At 41.6% G+C, this 21,953-nt stretch overlaps 1 protein-coding gene and 1 pseudogene across 1 annotated transcript; both read right to left on the reverse strand.

Moving 5' to 3' along the window:
• Positions 1 to 151: 151 nt before the first annotated feature.
• On the reverse strand, positions 152 to 11,059 carry wgn (Tumor necrosis factor receptor superfamily member wengen). The gene is made up of 5 exons (XM_017146964.3): positions 10,580 to 11,059; positions 5,345 to 5,794; positions 5,069 to 5,285; positions 2,177 to 2,356; positions 152 to 1,031 (listed from the first exon to the last, which is right to left on the reverse strand). The coding sequence occupies exons 2-5, from the start codon at positions 5,792 to 5,794 to the stop codon at positions 904 to 906; spliced, it is 975 nt and encodes a 324-aa protein (XP_017002453.2). The 5' UTR covers positions 10,580 to 11,059; the 3' UTR covers positions 152 to 903.
• A 6,724-nt stretch (positions 11,060 to 17,783) lies between these two features.
• On the reverse strand, positions 17,784 to 20,667 carry LOC108060962 (nuclear valosin-containing protein-like pseudogene; annotated as a pseudogene).
• Between the last annotated feature and the right edge of the window lie 1,286 nt (positions 20,668 to 21,953).

Below are 21,953 nucleotides of genomic sequence, written 5' to 3' on the forward strand. Positions count from 1 at the left end.
CATTGTATATAAAGAAAGGCGACAGTTCCAATATGGTAGACACTCTGGGGCCACGAAAGCACTGGGTGGTTCGGAAGATCAGATCTAGAACACAGATCTTGCAAAGTGCGCTACTCCCAACCAAACAAAAAACAGAACATAGCACGCAATCTCGTATAATCATAGAACTTTTTATTGCTTTTGCACACTGATAGCACTTAGGACATAGACATCTCTCCCTATCGATATATAGTTATCCGTTAATTAGCATTATTCATTATTATAAGTAGTTATATTTGTATCTTTACCATTACTGTTACAGTTAATTCGATTAAGCTCGGTAGCAGCTAGCCGGAAAATGCTCTCGTTTGATATATTTTAACTTGGTTATGATGGTGGGGATTTGGGATTTAGGATTTTAACAATACGCGCGTCTATATGCGGTCTATATAGTAGCTGATATGTTGCCATTATTGCTTGGTTTCGTTCCGTTCCGTTTGGAGCCGTTTGAATCCGTTCGGTTTCGTTGTTCGATCGCCTTAATATTTACATTAAGTAGAAATTTGTTAATCATAATCGCTTTAATCATATACGTGGGTGTGGGTGTGGGTGCCTCATCTCTATGTACAAAACATTCAGCCGCATCGCTCGGGATTCCCCACAACGGGAAGCCGGCGCATCCTCATCTGTCCGCGCATTACAAACAAGTCAACATAACGATTCAATTAAATATTAGGACAAAAAAAAACCGTAATAATTAGAATAAGATTAATAATATAAAAAATAATAATAGTTTCGGTTCCCATCCGTTCCTCCTTTAAGCGGCTGTTTGTACAAAGTTCATCTCCATCTTGATTCTTGTTCCGGTTTCGGTTCCGGTTCCGTTTTTGCTTCGCCACTCCTTAAGTAGTGTCCCCCTTTGGCTCAGCCCTTGGGGCCGGCAAACCCCCGCACGCCCATGACGCCCAGTCCCGCGTTGCTCTCCTCGATGTAGACATTGCCCGGCTGGAGGGTCTTCAGGATCCGTCGTTCCTGGTGCTTCACGCGTTTCTCTGGAAGAGGCAGAAGAACAGGGAAAAGACGATGAGATGATATGATATCATATGATATGATATGAGATGGGAGGCCCACAGGCGTAGCTGTCGAAAACAAGTGACAGCCTTCATTTAAATTCCACCCGCATTCCCGATATTATTTTCATTTGCATTTGCATTGCGAGTTTTTGGTTTTTTCGATACGGTCTGGGTCACCTTAACGCCAATCTGCATTTAAATGGTTTCAGGTCACTAAACTCTAGCCTACGAACTTGAATGTGTATAGTCCGATCCATGGAATGTTTATTTTCCTTGAATCCCGTTATATTTACTTGTTTACCCTTCTTAGGTTTCTTTTTACTTTTTGCTAGCCCTAACATTAATCTTAAAACTCTTCCAAGAAATTTTAGATTTTATGGAGTTTTTTAATGTGTTCTAAAAAAGGAAACGTAAATATTACTAAATAACAGTTATTTGAGGCTTAAATCTAAAAAATAGGTAGGTACCATTACTCTGATTTGTACACAAAAAAAAAATTGCTTGGTAAAATTGACCAACAAAGATAGTTACGTAACTATTAAAATAGTTACGTGTATTTTGTTTTTGCTTTGTGTTTGTGTCTTTGCTAATTGTGTGTATTTTGTTGTTGTGAAATGACTATTTACTTAGTAGAATTGACAATTTTGCTGGTTGGGGCCTGTTTGACAATTATTACAGTTGATTTTACTAAATTTTTTTTGTGTGTAGTTTTAAAGCTTTAAAACAAGTTGTTTTACTGCAATTTGGAAAAAACAGGTAAAGCTATATAGCTACATATATAAAGTGAATAAGAAACATAAATTGTTAGTGCTAGTAATTAACTTAATTTTGTAAATAATAACAAATTAAATTCTTTTATTTTCTCTCAAATATCTCAAATATATTTTATTTATGGTCCCTGGTTTTTAAATTGATTTGCTTTTCCCAACTACTTGAAGTGAAATTGCTTACTGTGACATTTTAGCATTACAAATGGTTGTAAAAGTCCTGTGAGGGTCATGCAAATGTTTCTCCAAGGAACCTAACCTTCTCCCCCGGGATTCCCGCTGAGGGTTCGCCTCCTGCGGGGTCCGTTCAAGTGGCATCTAGGGATGTAGGGATCCTGGATCTTCTGGGACACTTACCGGGGAGCAGCACGTGTTGCGGCTGGAAGATTCCCGACTGTGCCGCTGCTGCATGCGTCGCCGCTGCGGAGGCGGGCAGTCCTCGCAGGGCGTCCGCGTTGCCAATGAAGAAGGTGCCTCCGTCCAGGCTCTGCACCTCCGCCAGCTTGGCCATCAGTTTGGTGGACAGCTCCTCCACATCTGCAAAAAATACAAGGGAAATTGGTATTCAATTTGTAATGTTTATTAGGTGGCAGGCACAGGAAACCCAATGGCCAGTTTACCCGACTCCGCGTTGCGAATTGTAAACAACGAACGAGGCCAGCGGCAGATAATTTATCATTTATTTATAAACTGCCTTCGGAAGGCGAGAAAATTAAGTTCCATTGCCCAAGATTCAAGATCCAAGATTCTATATTCAAGACTTTTAAGATATTCTGTTTAAGAGAGACGCGTTGCGTTTCCACCGCCCGTGGATGATGTGCGTCTTCTTTCCTTTGGTCCATCGTTCAACGCCTTTTATTATAAACAATCGGCCAGCGGCAGCGCGAACAATAAAATCTCTTGGAAAATGGAAAGGAAAACAACCGAAAAGCCGAGGGAAAAGCGTAGCGAGGCCAAAACAATTTTCAAATTTGCGCAGTTCAATTGGATTCGAATTTTCCATTTTCCCATTTTCATTTTGTGGCCACACACACACACGCACATGCGAGGCTACCAAATGAGGTGTATGCCTGTTTTTCCACGGAAAAGATTAGTGAACATAAACGTGGGCAGCTGGGAAACGGGAAAAAGGGAAAATCAAAGTCCAGGAAGCAAATTGGAGAACTCTCGACACAGCAGGCAGGCATAATAAACAAGGCGAAAGTTTTTATGAATTGCAAAACTCGCAAAGTGGGACAAAAAATCAATGAATGGAGCAGTTTCTTTCCCTTCTGGAGCCACAAAATCTGTCGATCTATTTATGGAGCAAAAAAAAGTAGAGGAAATGCGAGCGAAAATCCCAGAGGCAAACAGCATTTCCAGCGCACCACATATATTTTTTCTCGCGGATGCGGATTCCTTCTGGAGGCCACAAAAGCGCGTGCCTCCCCAGAAAAGGAGGATGTGCCGATGGGGTTGGGGCTCCCAATTGTCAATGATGCGCTTGAACGGAAAGTGTTGCCGTTGCAGTTGCAGTTGCACCTTCCCCAGTTTTTCTTCTCAGCAGCTGGTCGCCGTTCAATCATTTGGGAAAGGAAAGATATATTTATAGATCCCGCGAGAGGCGGAAGCGACTGGAATGGGTAGAAGCAGGCACCATTAGCGGGGAAACTCCGCAACTCAAGTGCATACCTCCCATACCTCCGCATGTCACACTATTTGAAATCTGTCGATGATCACCGAATTCTCTGGGCATTTTCTTTGCGTTCTCGCTTCCTGTGTCTTGGAAAACATGTTTTTCCCCGCCCCTCTGCTTGTGTGACATGATTTCGGAATTTCGGAATTTCCCCACAAACATCCGCTTGTCCTTGAGCGGAAGAAGGAATAAAAGGGGGACTTTAAGGTGAGATTTTTACCTGCCCTTCGTGGAGTTTCATTTCCGGCTGCAAGTGCTGAAGAGTTCCCAAATCTCAGGCATGATTTTCCCCGACTTTTCTTTTCCTTTCCTTTCCCCAGCTGCAGATCCATAAATTTTCCACACTGGACACGCTGCGTGGGACGTGGTGTGTCGACACGCCCTGAATTATGATTACATGGGGAATGGGGAGATCAACAACAAGAAGCGCTATCAAAACACTGCATAAATCTCATCTCTGACTTGGAACACAACATGTGGCCCACGTCTGTGCGGCACAGAGATCCCTTTTTTGGTAGCTCCATTTGATAGGAGGTCTTTCTACTGCCAAGGGCAACTGTACCACTCGAAAGCAAACCTCCTAAGATTTTTATACCCGTTACTCGTAGAGTAAAAGGGTATATTGTATTCGTGCAAAGGTATGTAACAGCTAGAAGAAAGCATTTCCGACCCATTAAGTATATATATTCTTGATCAGGGTCACTAGCCGAGTCGATCTAGCTATGTCCGTCTGTCGGTCTGTCCGTATGAACGCTGTGATCTCGGAAACTACAAAAGCTAGAAAGTTGGGATTGCCCACACATATTCCTTAGCTTCCTACGCAGTGCAAGTTTGTTTCAGCCGAACGCCACGGCCCCTCTAACGCCCACAATCGCCCTAAAGGATTTTAAAAGGTGTATGGCGCCCACACCTTTAAAGATTTCGGGAAAGTAAAAATGCAGTTTTATTGTGTTTATCAAAACCTATCGACATGTAGAAGAAATTTTTCAAATCGGACCATTCGTTAAAAAGTTTTGCGCGATCAAAGTTATATATCTCCATCATCCATCTTAAGCTGAGTGACGGGTATCTGATAGTCGGGGCACCCGACTATAGCGTTCTCTCTTGTTTTGCTTTGCTAATTGCTAATGCAAATCGCGAGTCGCATGCGCCAAAAATATTTTGGACATACGTTCCCTGGACTCCTTGGCTCTTTAATATGCCTTGAATTCAGCTGATCGTGCAGCTATTCTCTGGAAATCTCTGCACAGGCGATGCCGCCGTCGGAATGGCGGGCCTCCATACATCAAAGTGTCGTGTTCTGGGCCCCCGTCGTTTTTCGAAACTTATAAATATGTAAGAGCTCTCCCTGTTGACGGTCAATCAAAGCGTTAGGTTCGTTGGGAATGCCAAGCAGGCAGGGATTTCTGGGCCCTGCGATCTGAAACCCTTGGAAGCCCAAACGATGCGCTCTGAATTTACAATCAGCTTTGGGCAGGTGAAAAGTGCCCGGGAGCGTGTGAAACTCGAGGAGGCTAACTGGGCTAGGTAACTAGGGCTAGGCAACTACAGCTAGACTACTCAGCACTACTCACCCTGATCCAGGCGACGCTCCATGCGGCGCCACTGGCGCATGTGATGGATGAGGATGCAGGCTGCCACCGAGAAGAAGATGAGGCAGGTGAGCACGGCCACATAGAGGACGCCGGTCTGCCAGTCGAGGACCCAGGAGGCGGCCGCCTCCTCGTGCAGCTGCTGCAGTTGCTCGTGGGTCAGATGCTCAAAGTGCTCGTACTCCGAAGACTTTCGGCGCTGGCGGAGGGGGATATAAGTCACTCTAAATCATTGTGAATCCCTGGCAGCTAACTCACCTCCTTCCAATTCGGCTCCGTCTTGGCCAGGACGACCCAATCGATCTTGAGATCGTAGATGGAGCCGCAGATGGTGTCCGTGTGCAGCTGGCAGGGACGCAGTGGTATCATCTCGCCCTGGCAGCGGGTGCACGGAGTGCATCTATCCCGCTGCGAGTCCCACCAATGCTGCGGTTCGCAGGGCGAGGAGCTGGAGGAGACGGCCAACTGGCTGGCCCACGGAGGATCCCCAGGCGCAAGCTCTGTGTTTGAGGCGGAGGCGGAGGCGGAGGTGGCCACCAGGCTGCAGGTGGTGGAGAGCAAGAGCAGGGCCAGGTAGCTGCCGGGACTGATGATTCTCCGCCGGCGCTTGTGAAACGTTGTGTTTGCCGTCGTTTCCGTTCTGCTTCTAATCCTGTTCCTGCATCCTGATTCCTGCTCCCTTCCTTCCGGCAGTCTTGGCGACATCATCTGAAGAAATACAACAGATATATACATTTAATGGAGACAGCTAACTATTGTTACATGAATTCTACACTATTAGGTGTCAAATTTGCATCAATAAGATGAGTATTAAATGAATACCTTCAAAAGTATTAAATTGAAACTTTCGGTTAAGAAATGAAACTACAAAATATTCGGTTTATAATATTTCATATGAAATTAATACTACTGAGTATAGAATTTGTATTATTTAGTATTGGGTCAATAACACTTTTGTATACTACATCAAGTATATTTTAAATACAACGCTTAGAGAGTTAAAACAGCTTTCCCATGGGAAAACTCCGCTTATTGATATAGCTGCTGGAGACCTGAAGCCATCTCCTATATCTTCTATAGAAATAAAAATAAAAATAATTCGCGCAACGGCAAACTAATAAACTAATACAGTCGCTGATAATGCGACGCCATCATCGTGATTATCATCATGATTATGATTATGATTATGATGATCATGATCATCGGGCTGTTGTTGATGAGCTGTGTTGTGCTGCTGATCATAAATGCGTACAGTTTGCAATCAACTTTAATGATGGCGGGTGCTGGGACCACTGGCCACCGACTCCCCACTTGCAGCTATCAACGGCAGCGGCTTGGGTTCAATGCTCATCCCCCAACCCCCAACCCCCAATCCTCCCCGGATCCGATTCGATTCCTTTGGCGCATTAACGACAAACTATTATAGACAGCGATTATTATTTATGCGGCGAACGCGACGGCCAAGCCAAGTGGAAAACAAGAAGGGAAAACAGAAAGGGTAATGGGAAAGGGAATACCCACTGGCCACTTCCGTTCCACTGAAGGGAAAGAAGTAGTAGTGTCCCTAACCGATCCCGAAAAACGAGAAGCCGCTTCGGGGTTTTTCCCTGGAAAATCTGTTTCTGATTCTGATTCTGACTCTGCCACAATCACAACCCATTCACCAACTCTGGATTGGATGGTATGGTATGGTATGGGTTTATGATGGGCTGGGGTCGTGCACTTGTCATGCCCTGGGAAGCGGGAACCGGGAACCGGGAAGCGGATAGGGGCAGGGTGAGGGACTGGGACATGGACTGGGGGCCTCCGCCAGGGCCATAGAGCAAACGAACGAGGGAAACAACAACAGGAAGAAGAAATATTTAATTAAAATCAACCATTATGGCCACCGTCACCATAACAGCGGGTGGGGTTAGGTTGCTCTGGGATGGCAGGGGCTTGGGCTTCCACTGGGTGCGGGTTCGGGTTCGGATTCGGATACGAACGGATGGATTGAGTTACCCGCCAGAAGACGAGAATCCATTGGGTGAAATTGGAATTGGCGATCAATTGAAAATAAAACGTAGTACGGGGTTCGAGCTCATTAGCATGAGCGACAAGTGTTCTTCAAATGAATTTCGAATCGGAAACTCCCTAGAAGGCAATAGCACTTCCTCCGCCTTCCAATTAAAAGCTCGTTTGCCTATGTTGATTAGATTTTATTTCCCTGCGATTTCTTCGACTTGAAACCTGTCCAAATGGTTCCGGTGATATGCTTTCACCACAACCACAACTGATGGCGATCGTGATCGTGATCGTGATTCTAAGAGCCCAAGCAGATCCCATCCCATTCCATTCGATTCGATTCCACCCATAAATAGTGTCGCGATCGTGCTCTGAATTGTTATTAACCGTATGGAATAGTTTCTCTGTGCGAATTCACAAGGAGTACTATATAGATATATATTTTTTTCGTATTGCTCAACCGAATGTGGATCATGGCTGCGGCACCCAAAGCGATCACTGATCTCGGCGAGCACCCAGTCCTCCTCCTTCTCCTCCTCCTCCTTTTTGGACAGCTTGAGTGACAGCGGAATCTCATTTTTAGCCCATGTGTCTGAGTTCTGGCCAAAACTGGAGGCGGCCAAAGGGGTAGTCTTCGCAGAGAAGAGGAGATTATTATGTCAGCGGCCGTGTATCTATAAGATACATTTTGCGATCGCTTCTGTTTTCTGTTTGCTGTTTGCTGTCTTCTGTCTGTTGTTTTTGTAGCTCGTGCTGCTGCTGTTGTCGCCGTTGTCAGACAACTGACAGTGACAGCAATTTAAATCATGTTGCGTTTTCTGCCTCTCATGCTGCACTAATTGAGGCTGAGACTCAGACGGAGGCGACTGCCCAGGAGAAGGAGGAGATGGAGGAGCAGGAGCTGCCCATCGAAATGGGTCAGCTAATCTCCAAAGACCAAGAAAGGTGAAGCATCAGAAGTGGAGCATCCATTCCAATGCAATTACACCAGTTTACAAAAAAAATCAATGAAATACGCACTTAAGGAAACCTTTATTTTTCGATAAGGTACATCTTTCTGATTAAGAAAAGGGCACTTACAATTTTTTGTGTGGTACCAAGTGTAAAAAACGTTTTTGACACTTTTTTAATTTCTAGCTTGAGTTGTGATAAACCGATTTCGGCCATCAAATATTAATTATACAGGTAATATAATGCCCTCTAACTTTCTTAACGCAGCATTGAGATCCATTCATTAGTTTAGAAGCTACACTTCGTCAAAGTTGAAAAAAATGCAAAAATGCTGGCATAAATGGCTTTGTTAAAAATACACGCCTGAAACCGGAATTAGTTTTATAATTTATTTGGTAATTACCAAACTCAAGACTAGTATCTTCCGTTTCCCTTCGTATTTCCCCTTTCCCTTATTTTTCCCCAACTTTTCACTTTTCAGCAGCTGGCGGCTGTCGCTGCCAAAGAAAATAAAGCACCAGCAGCAAAGAGATTGGCGTATTTTTAACTCGCGACCTAAAATAAAATGCACATCAAACGGATTCAACTGCAGAACGCCAAGATGTGGCAGGCAGTAAGTGAAGTCATGATCTTGGCGCAGCCACAGGGACATGACTTTGGGTTCCCCATTGAGATATTGTTGAAAAAGGTTTTAAGAAATTGTAAACAGAATGAACCCAAAAATTAGAAATCATTTGTACTAAGAAAAAAGAGCTAAATGGTTGACGGATTCTAGTTAAATTACAATTAAAATGGTCTGATCCGAACGATCTTTACTTAACGATCTGTGTAAAAACAGAAGTTGTTGTCTTTAAACTGGGGAATACAGTATATTTGAGTGATAAGTGAGGAATTTTCAAATTTTGCCAAGAATTCCAGCTGCTGATTCTTCTCTTTCGAGACTTGACAAGAGGAACCTCCCACCACCGCCTCCACAATCCCATCCACGATCCACAAACCCAGCAAATGGAAGCTGATGAATGCTAAAGAGCGAGAGGCAGTGGCATTTATTAAACTGTCAGCTGAACGCTCACGAATTTTATGATTCTGAATCTGCGGTTGAACGTTTTTTCTTTATTTCTTTTTCACTTGTTTTTTGTTTTCTCTCGTTTGTTGTGTAAATTCCAAAACGCGACAAAACCATTAAGCACTTTTCGTGGGGCAGCGAGAAGGCAGGGAATTTAATGAAACAACAACGCTGATGAAGAGGAACAACAGCTAGATGGGAACGCAACCCGATCAATTTAGTGGATTAGGTATAGGAATTGGAATTTGAATTAGAATGGCCAGGTTTTCTGCTTGTTTACTCAAGTGTAACCAGAAGAATTCCTGGCCAGAACATCTGGAGCTCAAAGTGCAAATTTGTAGGTTTTTTATGAAGTATTGATCACCTAACCAGAGCACACAAGTACAGTTTATCTATAGCTCCATCTGTATCTGTTTTTGAATCTGTATCTGTATAACTTATTTTTACATTGGCAGGCACAGACACAGACTTTCCGGAATTTTGACATTCGGAAAAAGGGGAAACAAACATATATCCCTTATGTAAGCAACATTAGTTCGGGGAGTTCAATGCATTTCCTATTTATTATGATTTTTATACTATCTAGAGACAACAAGTGCGGATGCCGTCTCCGGTTTACCCTTTGCATCACGATTTCCATTTTCATCTCCATTTCCAGCTCCTCCTTCCTGTTTCTGTTTCTGTTTCTGTATTTCTGTATCTATATCTCTTGCTGTTTCTGTATCTGCAACTGAATAACTGAATACATGGGAATCGGGAGTAGCAGTAGCCCCCCAATGGCACAGCCAATCTGTCCATCCATCTCATCTCATCACTTGTCCGCCCTGTATGGTATAGTATGGTATGGTATGGTATGGTATGGTATGGTATGGTATGGGGGTTCTCTGATTATGATTGTGCCTCAGAATCTGATTTGGATTTGGATTCGGTTTTCAGCTTCTCTTTCTCCTCTTTTCCTTTCTCTGTTATTCAGTTTTTTTTCGATTTTTGTCCATATCTTTTTGTTTCTGCCTCTGCACAGAGGGCTGCCTCTGTTTCTACACACGATTTATATTTTTTATCATTTGATTTAATTTAATTCCATTCCATTTCGGTGTGTCTGCGTCCGCGTCCGCGTTCGCGTTCCCCCAATCCCCCCAAAACCCACAAATCCCGAGATCATCGCCGCCGCTTCCGAAACAGAAGTAGAGACAAGCCGACGGGCATAACCATAAGCCATAAAGCATGAAGCATATAGCATAAACCATAACATGTAGCATATAGCATATAGAGCATATATAGGATAGGAGATCGGAGATGAGAGATGCGAGATGCGAGATGCTCGATTCGAAATGAGAGATGCAAGTGGGCTTCACTTTGGACCTGCGATCTGCCGGCGGACGGGCACAAATATAACTACATATAACTATGTATAACCTGAGCCTCCGTTTCTGTTTCTCCGACTCTGACTGTGCAATAAATAAATCACTCACTTTTTCGCTTCTTCACTCGTTTGTTGTTTGCGATCTGCGATCTGCGAACTGCGTCTGTCTGCTACTCTGCCTTTTTATGCCTTTCAATTCACGACGGCAGGCTTCAAGTTCTCCATGTTTGAAACGCGAGCACTCCAATGATCCAATGATCTAATGATCCGTTACGATCCTCGCGAATATATCTGTGTGTTTAGATCGATCGATCGTGTCAATCAATTGCACCAATTAGCACTTTTCTTTTCGCACCGAACAGAAAAAAAATTCGCAAAATCGGAAATCAATCAGTAATTCAAAATCGAAATCGAACGGTTCAATTCACTGCACTTTTCTTTCGGTCGGCCGTCGCGAGTGCGAGCAGCGCCAGGAAAATATATATGGTCAGGCAAGTGGGAAATACGTTTTCCTCGGCTCAGTTTTCTTTCGGCGCTCGAACGCAGCGATGCGCAGCTATTCGCTGGCTGTGAGAGACTGAGGCCGGCCCACGATGGCGGTGCCTCTATAGGTCTCTATAGGGCGCCTCTTCTGAGCGAGCGGCTCTCCCGAGAATCCGAACTCGAATACGAACCGCCATTTCGGCGGGAGTGGGGGTGGCACACGATCAGCCGAGTGATCTTTAGAAAACAAACAAAACTAAACACATTACTTTATTTGTTTTTAACTTTGGATTTTGTTTAATTTAAATTCCATTCATTTTATATTTATACCCGTTACTCGTAGAGTAAAAGGGTATACTAGATTCGTGCAAAAGTATGTAACAGCTAGAAGGAAGCGTTTCCGACCCCATAAAGTATATATATTCTTGATCAGGGTCACTAGCCGAGTCGATCTAGCCATGTCCGTCTGTCCGTCTGTCCGTCTGTCCGTCTGTCCGTCTGTCTGTCCGTCTGTCTGTCTGTATGAACGCTGAGATCTCAGAAACTACAAAAGCTAGAAGGTTGCGATTTCCCACACATATTCTTTGGCTTCCTACGCAGCGCAAGTTTATTTTAGCCGAGCGCCACGCCCCCTCTAACGCCCACAATCGCCCACTAACGATTTTAAAATGGGTCCTGCGCCCACATCTTCAAAGATTTCCGAGAAGTATAAATGCAATTTTGTTGTGTATATTTATACCTATCGAAATGTAGAAGACATTTTTCAAATCGGACCATTCATTAAAAAGTTATACGCTTTATAAATTGTCAACATATATCTATCTCTTTCGCACTCCCTTTAGCTGAGTTACGATTATTAGTCGGGACACCAACCCGACACAGCGTTCGCACTCCCTTTAGCTGAGTGACGGGTATTAGATAGTCGGGACACCAACCCGACTATAGCGTTCTCTCTTGTTTTTTCCTTGTATCAAAAATATTCACAGATATAGAGATGAAATAAAACAAGAGAGAACGCTTTAGTCGGGTGTCCCGACTATTATATACCCGTTACTCAGCTAAAGGGAGTCCGAGGGAGATGGTGAAATAAAACTTTGATCGCTCATAACTTTTTAACGAATGGTGCGATTTTCTATTTCTACATTTCTACATTTACGTATTGATAAACACAATAAAACAGAATTTTTACTTTTCTGAAATTTTTAACGGTGTGGCCCCTAGACACCTTTTAAAATCGTTTAAATGCTTGTGGGCGTTAGAGGGGGCGTGGCGCTCTGCTAAAACAGACCAAAGCCCAAAACAGAAGGACAGGCAGACGGACATGGCTAGATTGACTCGGCTAGAGATCCTGATCAAGAATATTTATATACCTTATAGGGCCGGAAAAGCTTTCTTCTCCCTGTTACATACTTTTGCATGAATACAATATACCCCTTTACTCTACGAGTAACGGGTATAAAATGTATGGAGCTTTTTGCCAGCTGCCTAAAAGTATGCCATGCCTCGAATATGGTTAACAGACTGTTGCCCTACCTTAAACTTGTACATAGATTTATACATAAATGTACCTTGTACCTGACTAAAATATTGCTTGAGTTTTTATGGTATAAAAAACAGCTACCCATGAAAGAATAGATAAATTCAGTACTTATTTTAATCAATTATTAGTCGTCTAGTCTAATAAATAAAAAATGTTATTTAAAAAACATTATATTTGGCCGATTAAAACAATCAGCATTTTGTCCAGGACAAAGGAAAGTGAAAATTAATTTATTTTAATTGGCCGGAAAGTGATTTATTAGATTGTTGACACCGGAATCTATATTTGATTTTGAATAACTTTTTGCCAATTTACAGATACAAAACAAGAGAGAACGCTATAGTCGGGTTCGTGTCCTGACTATCTAATACCCGTCACTCGGCTAAAGGGAGTGCGAGGGAGATGGATATACAACCTTTTTTTGATTGCGCATAACTTTTTAATTAATGATGCAATTTGAAAAATGTCTTCTGCACTTTGATAGGTATAAATATACACAACAAAATTGCATTTATACTTCTCGGAAATCTTTAAAGGCATGGGCGCCAGACACATTTTAAAATCGTTAGTGGGCGATTGTGGGCGTTAGAGGGGGCGTGGCACTCGGCTAAAATAAACTTGCGCTGCGTAAGAAGCCCAAGAATACGTGTGGGAAATCTCAACCTTCTAGCATTTTCTAGCATTCTAGCATATATATATAGGGTCGGAAACTCTTCCTTCTCCCTGTTACATACACAGAGAAAAAAAGATTTTTTAAAATGTCGTTTTAAAATGTCATTTTAATACAAAAAGTTTTTAAAAAAAAATTTTCCATACAAATTTTAAAACGTGAGATTTTAAATAACTATTTAAATACAAAAATTTTGAAAAATCAAAAAAAAATTCTGCAATGCAAAAGTTAAATGGGAAACGAAAACGTTTTAAAATTATTTGGTCAAGTAAACATTAGAAAATAAATATTTCCCCATACATATTGTCAAAAGTTGCATTTTAAATTTGAGCATGCTTGAACGAGTTAACTTTATATTTAACTTGAACTAAAACACTCGCGCGTTACATGGCGCGATGGCCCAATGGATAACACGTCTGACTACGAAGCGAGAGGACCCCGGTTCAAAAACCGGCTGAGGTAGAGTAAATAAAAAGTTTTAAAGACGCATAATTAACATTTCCCTAACAATATTGTATTAGAAAGAATGTTAGATTACTAATTACGAAAATAAAACGTGTTGTGAAGCGGGATTTTAAATTGGTACTCCCGAGCACAAAATAGTACCAGAACCTAGCACTTTTGCCTCTGAGCCATGCCCACATTAATTTTTTTTCGTGGCAGAATGCTTTTCTAAGTTCGAGAAAAAATACAAGGCAAACAGAAAAATATTTACCTACATTTTAAAAATGAAAATAAACATTTTAAACGACCACTCTAAAGCAAAACATTTTAACACTAAAAACAAAACATTTTGGGTGCAAAAAAAGGGTCGAAAAATTTTAGAAAGTAAAACGCTCCATACAAATTTTAAATGCAAATTCTCTCTGTGTACTTTTGCACGAATACAATATACCCTTTTACTCTACGAGTAACGGGTATAACTATAAAAAATTCAAATAATAACACAGGAACACAAAATTTAACTTTGTGAAATTTCCACAAACCATTTCAAGTTTTCCATGATACTTGGGTGCTCCTGAGTAAAAGTCCCATACAAAATTATTTTCCATCACCTACAGGTTCCGCGGTACAGCTAAGAATACAAAAAACCGATGTTTGCCGACATTTTGAATTACGTGGCCTATATAATGGGACTAACCTTTATTATTTTCGGTAGGACCTACTCTCAATACATCACGGCACTACAAAAAAATAGTCCCCATCGTGAACCATTGTCAATGTCTTAGGAATTCGACGCCAAAGTTGAAACTCCCAAAATTTTGAGAATTTCTGTGATGAATAAACAATCCTGATAATTAAATCTTAAATGGAACTTATTTTAAATATGTATTGAATCTATTGTTTATTGTATTCTTTAATTTCGGTTTAAAGCGATTTCATGATTTATTGGATTTATTATACTAACAAAACCGTTTTTTATACCCTTGCAGAGGGTATTATGATTTCAGTCAGAAGTTTGCAACGCAGTGAAGGAGACGTTTCCGACCCCATAAATATATATGTATATATATATATGTATATACACAGAGAAAATAAACTAAGAACATTGCACTCAAATCAAGAACATTCGTTCTTAAAAACCGGGTAAGCACAAATGTTCTCATTTCGAGTTGAATGTTCTCAACATCAGAACGAAATGGTGTTAGCTAATAATCCGACATTGAGTTCATTTCGTTCTTTTTTCAAGTTGATTTTGTCCTTAATTCAAGAACATTTTTAAATCAAATGGATACAAAAATAAGTTCATTTGTTATATTTTCAGAACATTTGGCTCTCAATTCTATAGCATTTTGAATTTAATTTTAGCTAAAGATAAGAGTCATTTAGGATCAAAAGTAATTTATATGTAATATTAAGGTAGTTGTCCAATTACCTTTTCCAAAAGTAACTTCATCCTACACCTTATAAAGGTGCGGAAGTTTATTAAAGACCTAAGCCAGAAAAAAGTCTTTAAGTCTCAATATCTGACTTGGCCTTGGTTCATGAAGGGCTAGACCCAGTTGGGAATTATAAATAAGACGAAAAGGGCAAATCTAATGGTAAGGTCGTATTGGAGCTAAGGAAAATGGCCTAATGCGTGCTAGGTGTCAAACGAAAACATCCTAACGCTTTCTAGGAAATCCATAAAAATTAGGGAATAGAGTTTTGAATCACTTTAAGTTGAAATGCAACTTAATTTTTGTTCATTCTTTAGTCCTTTTTGTTCTCAAACTGAGAACATTTTGAGGGATTGTGGTTTTTGAGAACAAAATCGATTTGATTTAAGAACCCTGTGCTAAAATAATAACATTTCGTTCTTATTTCAAGAACATTCTAAGCTCAACTAGATTTTAAGAACCAATTTAACTTAATTCAAGCACATTTAGAACATTTTGAACTTAAACAAGAAAGGAAGCTAGCTTCGGCCAGCCGAAGCTTATATACCCTTGCAGATCATTCCTATTAATTAACAAATCGCAAAAATGTTCAATTTTCTAATATTTCTCATTAATTTTCCGATCGTTCCTATAGCAGCTATTTGATATAGTCGTCCGATTTTGATAAAATGAAAATTGAAATTCGGAAATATTTAAAAAGAGTCATATCCTAGAGTAGAAGATAATACAATAAAAACCAAAAAAGCTAAAATTTATTTCTGTGTAACTTTCCCATTAATTTTCCGATCGTTCCTATGGCAGCTATATGATATAGTCGTCCGATTTTTAAAATATTTTATTCGAAATTCTGAAATATTTAAAAAATAATATTTCCAAGAGTAGAAGGTTTTATTTCAAAGAACACCGAAGATAGAATTTTTTTAACGTTTCGTTCCTATGGGAGCTATAAGATATAGTTATCCGATCCGGTTGGTTCCGACTTATATACTACCTGCAATAGAAAGAAGACTTTTGGGAAAGTTTCATCGCGATAGCTTCAAAACTGAGAGACTAGTTTGCGTAGAAACGGACGGACAGACGGACAGACGGACAGACGGACGGACAGACGGACATGGCTAGATCGACTCGTCTAGTGATGCTGATCAAGAATATATATACTTTATGGGGTCGGAAACGTCTCCTTCACTGCGTTGCAAACTTCTGACTGAAATCATAATACCCTCTGCAAGGGTATAAAAAGGCATTTATATTTTTAAGAACATTTTCAACTCAGATGAGAACGTCAGAATTCTCTCTGTGTATATATATATATGTATATATATTCTTGATCAGCATCCAGCCATGTCCGTCTGTCCGTCCGTCTGTCCGTCTGTCTGTTTCTACGCAAACTAGTCTCTCAGTTTTTGAGCTATCGGGACGAAACTTTCGCAAAAGTCTTCTTTCTATTGCAGGTAGTATATATGTCGGAGCCGACCGGATCGGACAACTATATCTTATAGCTCCCATAGAAAGGATCGGAAAAAAAAAAAATTTAAAAAATTCTAGCTTCGGTGTTTTTTGAAATATTACCTTCTACTTTTGGGGATGTTATTTTTTAAATATTTCCGAATTTCAATTTTAATTTAATCAAAATCGGACGACTATATCATATAGCTGCCATAGGAACGATCGGAAAATTAATGGAAAAGTAATAGGAAATAAATTCTAGCTTCTTTGGTTTTTATTGTATTATCTTCTACTCTAGGATATGACTCTTTTTAAATATTTCCGAATTTCAATTTTAATTTGATCAAAATCGGACGACTATATCATATAGCTGCCATAGGAACGATCGGAAAATTAATGAGAAATATTAGAAAATTGAACATTTTTGCGATTTGTTAATTAATAGGAATGATCTGCAAGGGTATATAAGCTTCGGCTGGCCGAAGCTAGCTTCATTTCTTGTTTTATTTCATTATCTACCCCTAAATGTTGTCAAATTTTAAATAAGTCAAGGCATCCTACAGAATGGGATTAAACATATACATTTCTCTATGTATGTTCAGTGAACGTATATATTTTCTTAGTTCTAGAGGTTGCCATGACTTATTCAAAATTTGACAACATTTAGGAGTAGATAATGAAATCAAAAAATCGGTTTTATTAGTATAAGAAATCCAATAAAACGTCCTCATGAAAACGCTTTAAACCGAAATTAAAGCACACAATGAACAATAGATACAATGAATAGTTAAAATTAGTTCCATTCAAGATTTAATCCTCAGAATTTTTTTTCATCAGAAAAATCACTACAATTTTGGGATTTTCAACTTTGGCGTCGAATTCCAAGGGCATGGGCAATGGTTCACATTGGGGACTATTTTTTAGGAATGCCGTGATGTAGTGAGAGTAGATTGCAGCGAAAATATTCAAGGTAAGTCAAATTTTATCGGCCACATAATTCTAACTGTCGGCAAACATCGGATTTTTGTATTCTTAGCTATACCGCGGAACCTGTAGGTGATGGGACATAAGTTAGTATGGGACTTTTACTTAGGAGCACCCAAATATTATGGAAAACTAGAAATGGTTTGTGGACATTTTTGGCTGTGTACCTGTGTTATTAAAGTATCTTAAGCTTACGATTTAGGTATGTATATGATCTAAACATTATGTTTAAATTAGAAAACAAAAAAAAACATTTTTATTATTATGCCTATCATTTCATATTTGGTAAATAGTAAATCATACTCTATTATTATTATTTTTTTTTATTGGGTAACATTACGGTTTTGTATTGAAAATCATATGTTAGTCCTCGCAATTCCCATTGGGTACCCTAAGCGTACCCAGCGTACTTCAGGCGCAGCTCATCGTAGCTTTTGCGATCCTGTTCGCAAACTGAGGGGCGCAACTTTTGTAGAGCATCTTTGAAATGATGACTGTGTAAGCATGGATCGTCTAGTTTGAATTTGTCATCGCTTGAAGATTGGCGCAGGGAGAACATGGAGGCCTGTTTAATTAGTCCTGCCAGGTCCTCGCCAGTGTAGCCCTCTGTTTGGGCAGCCAGCTTCTCGAGGCTTACATCCTCTGCCAGCAGAGGACGCTTTCCGTTCTTTGTGATGGCTTTTAGGATCTCGGCACGTTCGCTCTGATCGGGGAAATCAACGTACAGAATGGTGTCGAGGCGACCGGGACGCAGAATGGCCGGATCAATGATATCCGGCCTGTTGGTCGCCGCCAGGATGTAAACACCCTTGCGCTCCTCGACGCCATCCATTTCGGTCAGCAATTGGTTAACCATACGAGTGCCAGAATTATTTCCCTCGCCCCCATCCGAGCGTTTGGGGCACAAGGAGTCGAATTCGTCAAAGAAGAGGACGCAGGGTGTCGAGTAACGGGCACGTTGGAAGCAGGCACGCACAGCGTGTTCGCCTTCGCCAAGATACATATTCATTAGCTCGGGGCCCTTGACGGAAATAAAATTGACGCCAGCCTCGTTGGCAATAGCCTTGGCCAGAAGGGTTTTGCCGCAACCTGGCGGACCGCAGAGCAGAACTCCCGAAGGAGCATTCAATCCCAGGCGTTCCAGCCTCTCTGGATACTTAATTGGCGCCACGAGAGCCAGCTTAAGTTGTTCGCGAATTTTCTCGAGTGCCCCAATATCATCCCAGGTGGTGTCCGGCACAGTGATGAAGCCCTCGCCTTTGGCCGAAGGTTGCATTACCTTGATGGCGTTCACGAAATCGTCGAGAGTGATGCAGAAATTTGGATCGGCAAACTTCTTGGGAGGATGGTCCACAAAGTTGATCAGCTCGGCCAGCATGGGCTCGTAGTATTCGTCGTCGGATGAGTCCGCTTCCTGCTCAACGGCCTCCGGCTTTTCGTCCACTGGTTCTCCCGGTGATTCGCCATTGGTGGGGGATTTCTTGGGGGATTCAGTGTTGGGTGTGTCGCCCCCTGCGTTGTCATTATCATCGGTGTTTTCCTTGTCACCATCCGCCTCGTCGATCTCGTCATCGCCTGACCCCTCGACGGACTCATCGTCATCCAAAATAACCGTGATCATGTTCTTCTCTCTGGCATCGCGCAGTTCACGGAACTTCTTCATGGACCTACGCCTTACGGCCACGGAAAATGCGCGCGCGACCAAGGCCTTCAGATCAGCGCCCGAATAACCAGGTGTTAGTTCGGCAACCTTATTGTAGTTAAGCTTCGGATCAATGGGCAGTCGCATGCATTTGATGCGCAGGATATTACGGCGCTCCTTGCGCGACGGTTTGTGTATGGCGATCTCGTGAGCGAAGCGTTCAATGCTACGTAGGCGACGATCGAGGACATCGGGACGCGTGGTGGCCCCAATGACCAGCACGGAGTGACCAAACTGGTTGGCTCTTAGGTTATCCCAGCTGCTGATCAGCTTTGAGGCCCACTGGCGGTTGCCACCGATGGCGTCGATGTCGTCGATGAAGAGCACGCAAGGCGAGTAGTTAATGGTCTGTTCGAAGACCTCGCGTATGCGCTCTTCGGTCTCGTTGGAGATGTCACCAATCAGCTCCTTGGCCGGCACTTCCAGCAGCCTCATTTTAAGTTGCCCACTTATGGCACGGGCTAGAAAGGTTTTGCCACATCCTGGCGGGCCATGCAGCAAAATACCCTTCGAGGGCAACAGTCCCAAGTGAAAGTATGACTTCGGCGACTTGATATGGATCAGAATCTGGCAGAGCTCCTTCAGGGCGGTTTCCATGCCGCCAATGTCCCAGAAACTTTGCCTGGGGTGGTACATCTTCAGCGTCTTCTTGTACTTCCGCGGGCGGTCATGGTTTTGGTTTTGGTTTTGGTTTGGATGCAGCTGCTGATCCAAACTGGATGCATTACCATGATCCTCGGCGTCCTCGGAGTGATGATTTTCACCCCCATGACCGACACCTGGTGGAAATTCGTGTGCGGAATCTGGTCCCGAGCCTGGAATAGTATTCAATTTAGCTGTTTTCTTGGGAACCGCCGTTGTCTCCGGCAGATCTTCCATCAGGCGTTTTAGAGCATTGGCCTGAACTTCCGGTGGAGCTGGTTGCCCATCTCCGTTGGTGGTGCTGGTATTGGAGTCATCGTCGTTGTCCTCCCCAATGGATATATCGATGGGTTCGCTGATGGGCTTGGCAGCCAGCGGCTTACTTGGTGGCGCCTCGACCATGTCCAAGTTGTAGCTATCGGAGACTATGGAGAATGCTTGAAGTACCAACTGCCTGAAGGGTTCAAATTCGCGTCGCGAGTACTCCGGGTACTTTTGCATCAACTCCCTGGTCGCCTGATCCACATACAGGTGGGTTTCACCGCTGTGCTCCTCGATGTACTGCTTCACTCGCATCGTTATCAGATGGTCGTGGTTCTCCATATTACCCGATGAATATTTCTGACCAAATATTCGCTAAATGCAATCTGGCATTAATGTTAAATAGTATAAAAATTAACACCTGCACATACGTACTTTTTTCACTGTCCAATCTGACTTAACCCGAGCAATCTTAACCCGAGCAGAGCTAAAAAAAAGTGACGGTGACAGTTGCCTGCCCTTGATAAATGAGATGGCGGCGCCTACGTTTAGAGTTCCGAACTGAATATTATAGACGTCCACGGGTTGTCGCCTTCTGTAGATATAAATAAATATTTTTAAAGCAAGGGTCACTTGTGCTCAAAAATAGTTATGAGTTACGTAAAATAGTGACAGGTTTGGGCACTGTTTGTGAATCGTCACTGTGAAGGAAGTAAAAAAACAATTTTAAAAATTCCAAAACAATTCACAAAAGCCTGATGGGTGTCCTAAAAATTAAGGACATAAGGTGTCTTTGGATCAAAAATGCATTGCAAAAGAAAATATTTTTATTTAATTTTTAAACGCTGTTCACAAATGAAGATTTTTAAACTTTGCTGTGACTTTAAAATTTTGAATGCGCCCACCTCCTCGTGTGGTTGAGTTAGATTGAATTTTCCGGTAATAGTCTAGCAGAGGGGCCTGTGCCCCAAAAATCGCGAAAAAATTACCCTCCATGGGCCGCGATTTCTTAGGAATTTACGTGCAGAAGATTATCGGCGGAAATGCATGGTTCTCTTGTAATTGCATTTCAAAGTTGCGTGTTTTGCTATAAAAACAAAGTAGCATTTTCTAGGATTTTGAGGTGTTTTGTGACATTTTGCTATAAAAACATATGGGCTCTCCGTTTGCTGTCAAAATAAGAGGCGTTCGAAAAAACTCGACAAAAATGTGAAATTGTTTTTATAGCAACCCAGACCCCACAACCGTGAATTAAATATCCTCGATGGACCGTGATTCCTGAAGAGCTTGAGCGACCATGGATAACCAACATATACAATTTTAAAATGAATCTTAAGAATTAACTATCCTCGGTAGACAGTGATTCCTTAAGAACTCGAATGACTGTAGATGACCAACATATGCTTGTCTTATAAAATTATTATAAAAGTAAAGTACAAGAAATCGCGGTTCAAGGAATGCAATTAATGCGCCGCAGACAAAAAATATTTTTAAAAAAATCTCTCGATTTTTTCCGGCGCATAACACTTTTTTTTTACATTTTTTTAAGTACTTGTATTGCGATTAGAATTGCAAAAAATTAGACGCATGCAAAAAATATTTTTTGACTGCGTCGCTTAGCTCTTCTTCTTTACATTTTCTTTAGTACTTGTATTCCGGTTAGGATGATAAAATGCGTGCATTATTGGTGTATCCTTTTCTACGATTTTGTTTAAAAAAATAAAAATTAAAGGTTTTATAACGGCTAAGACCGTGAAAAAAGTTACAATAGATAATCCTCCTTAGACCGCGATTTCTTCAGATTCACCTAAAGGTTATGTACATATGTCTTGGTCATCCATTTTCACTCCAGTTCTTAAGGTATCACTGCCCACC

The sequence above is a fragment of the Drosophila takahashii genome, chromosome X (assembly GCF_030179915.1).
Source record: "Drosophila takahashii strain IR98-3 E-12201 chromosome X, DtakHiC1v2, whole genome shotgun sequence".
In the NCBI taxonomy this organism is placed as follows: Eukaryota; Metazoa; Arthropoda; class Insecta; order Diptera; family Drosophilidae; genus Drosophila; species Drosophila takahashii.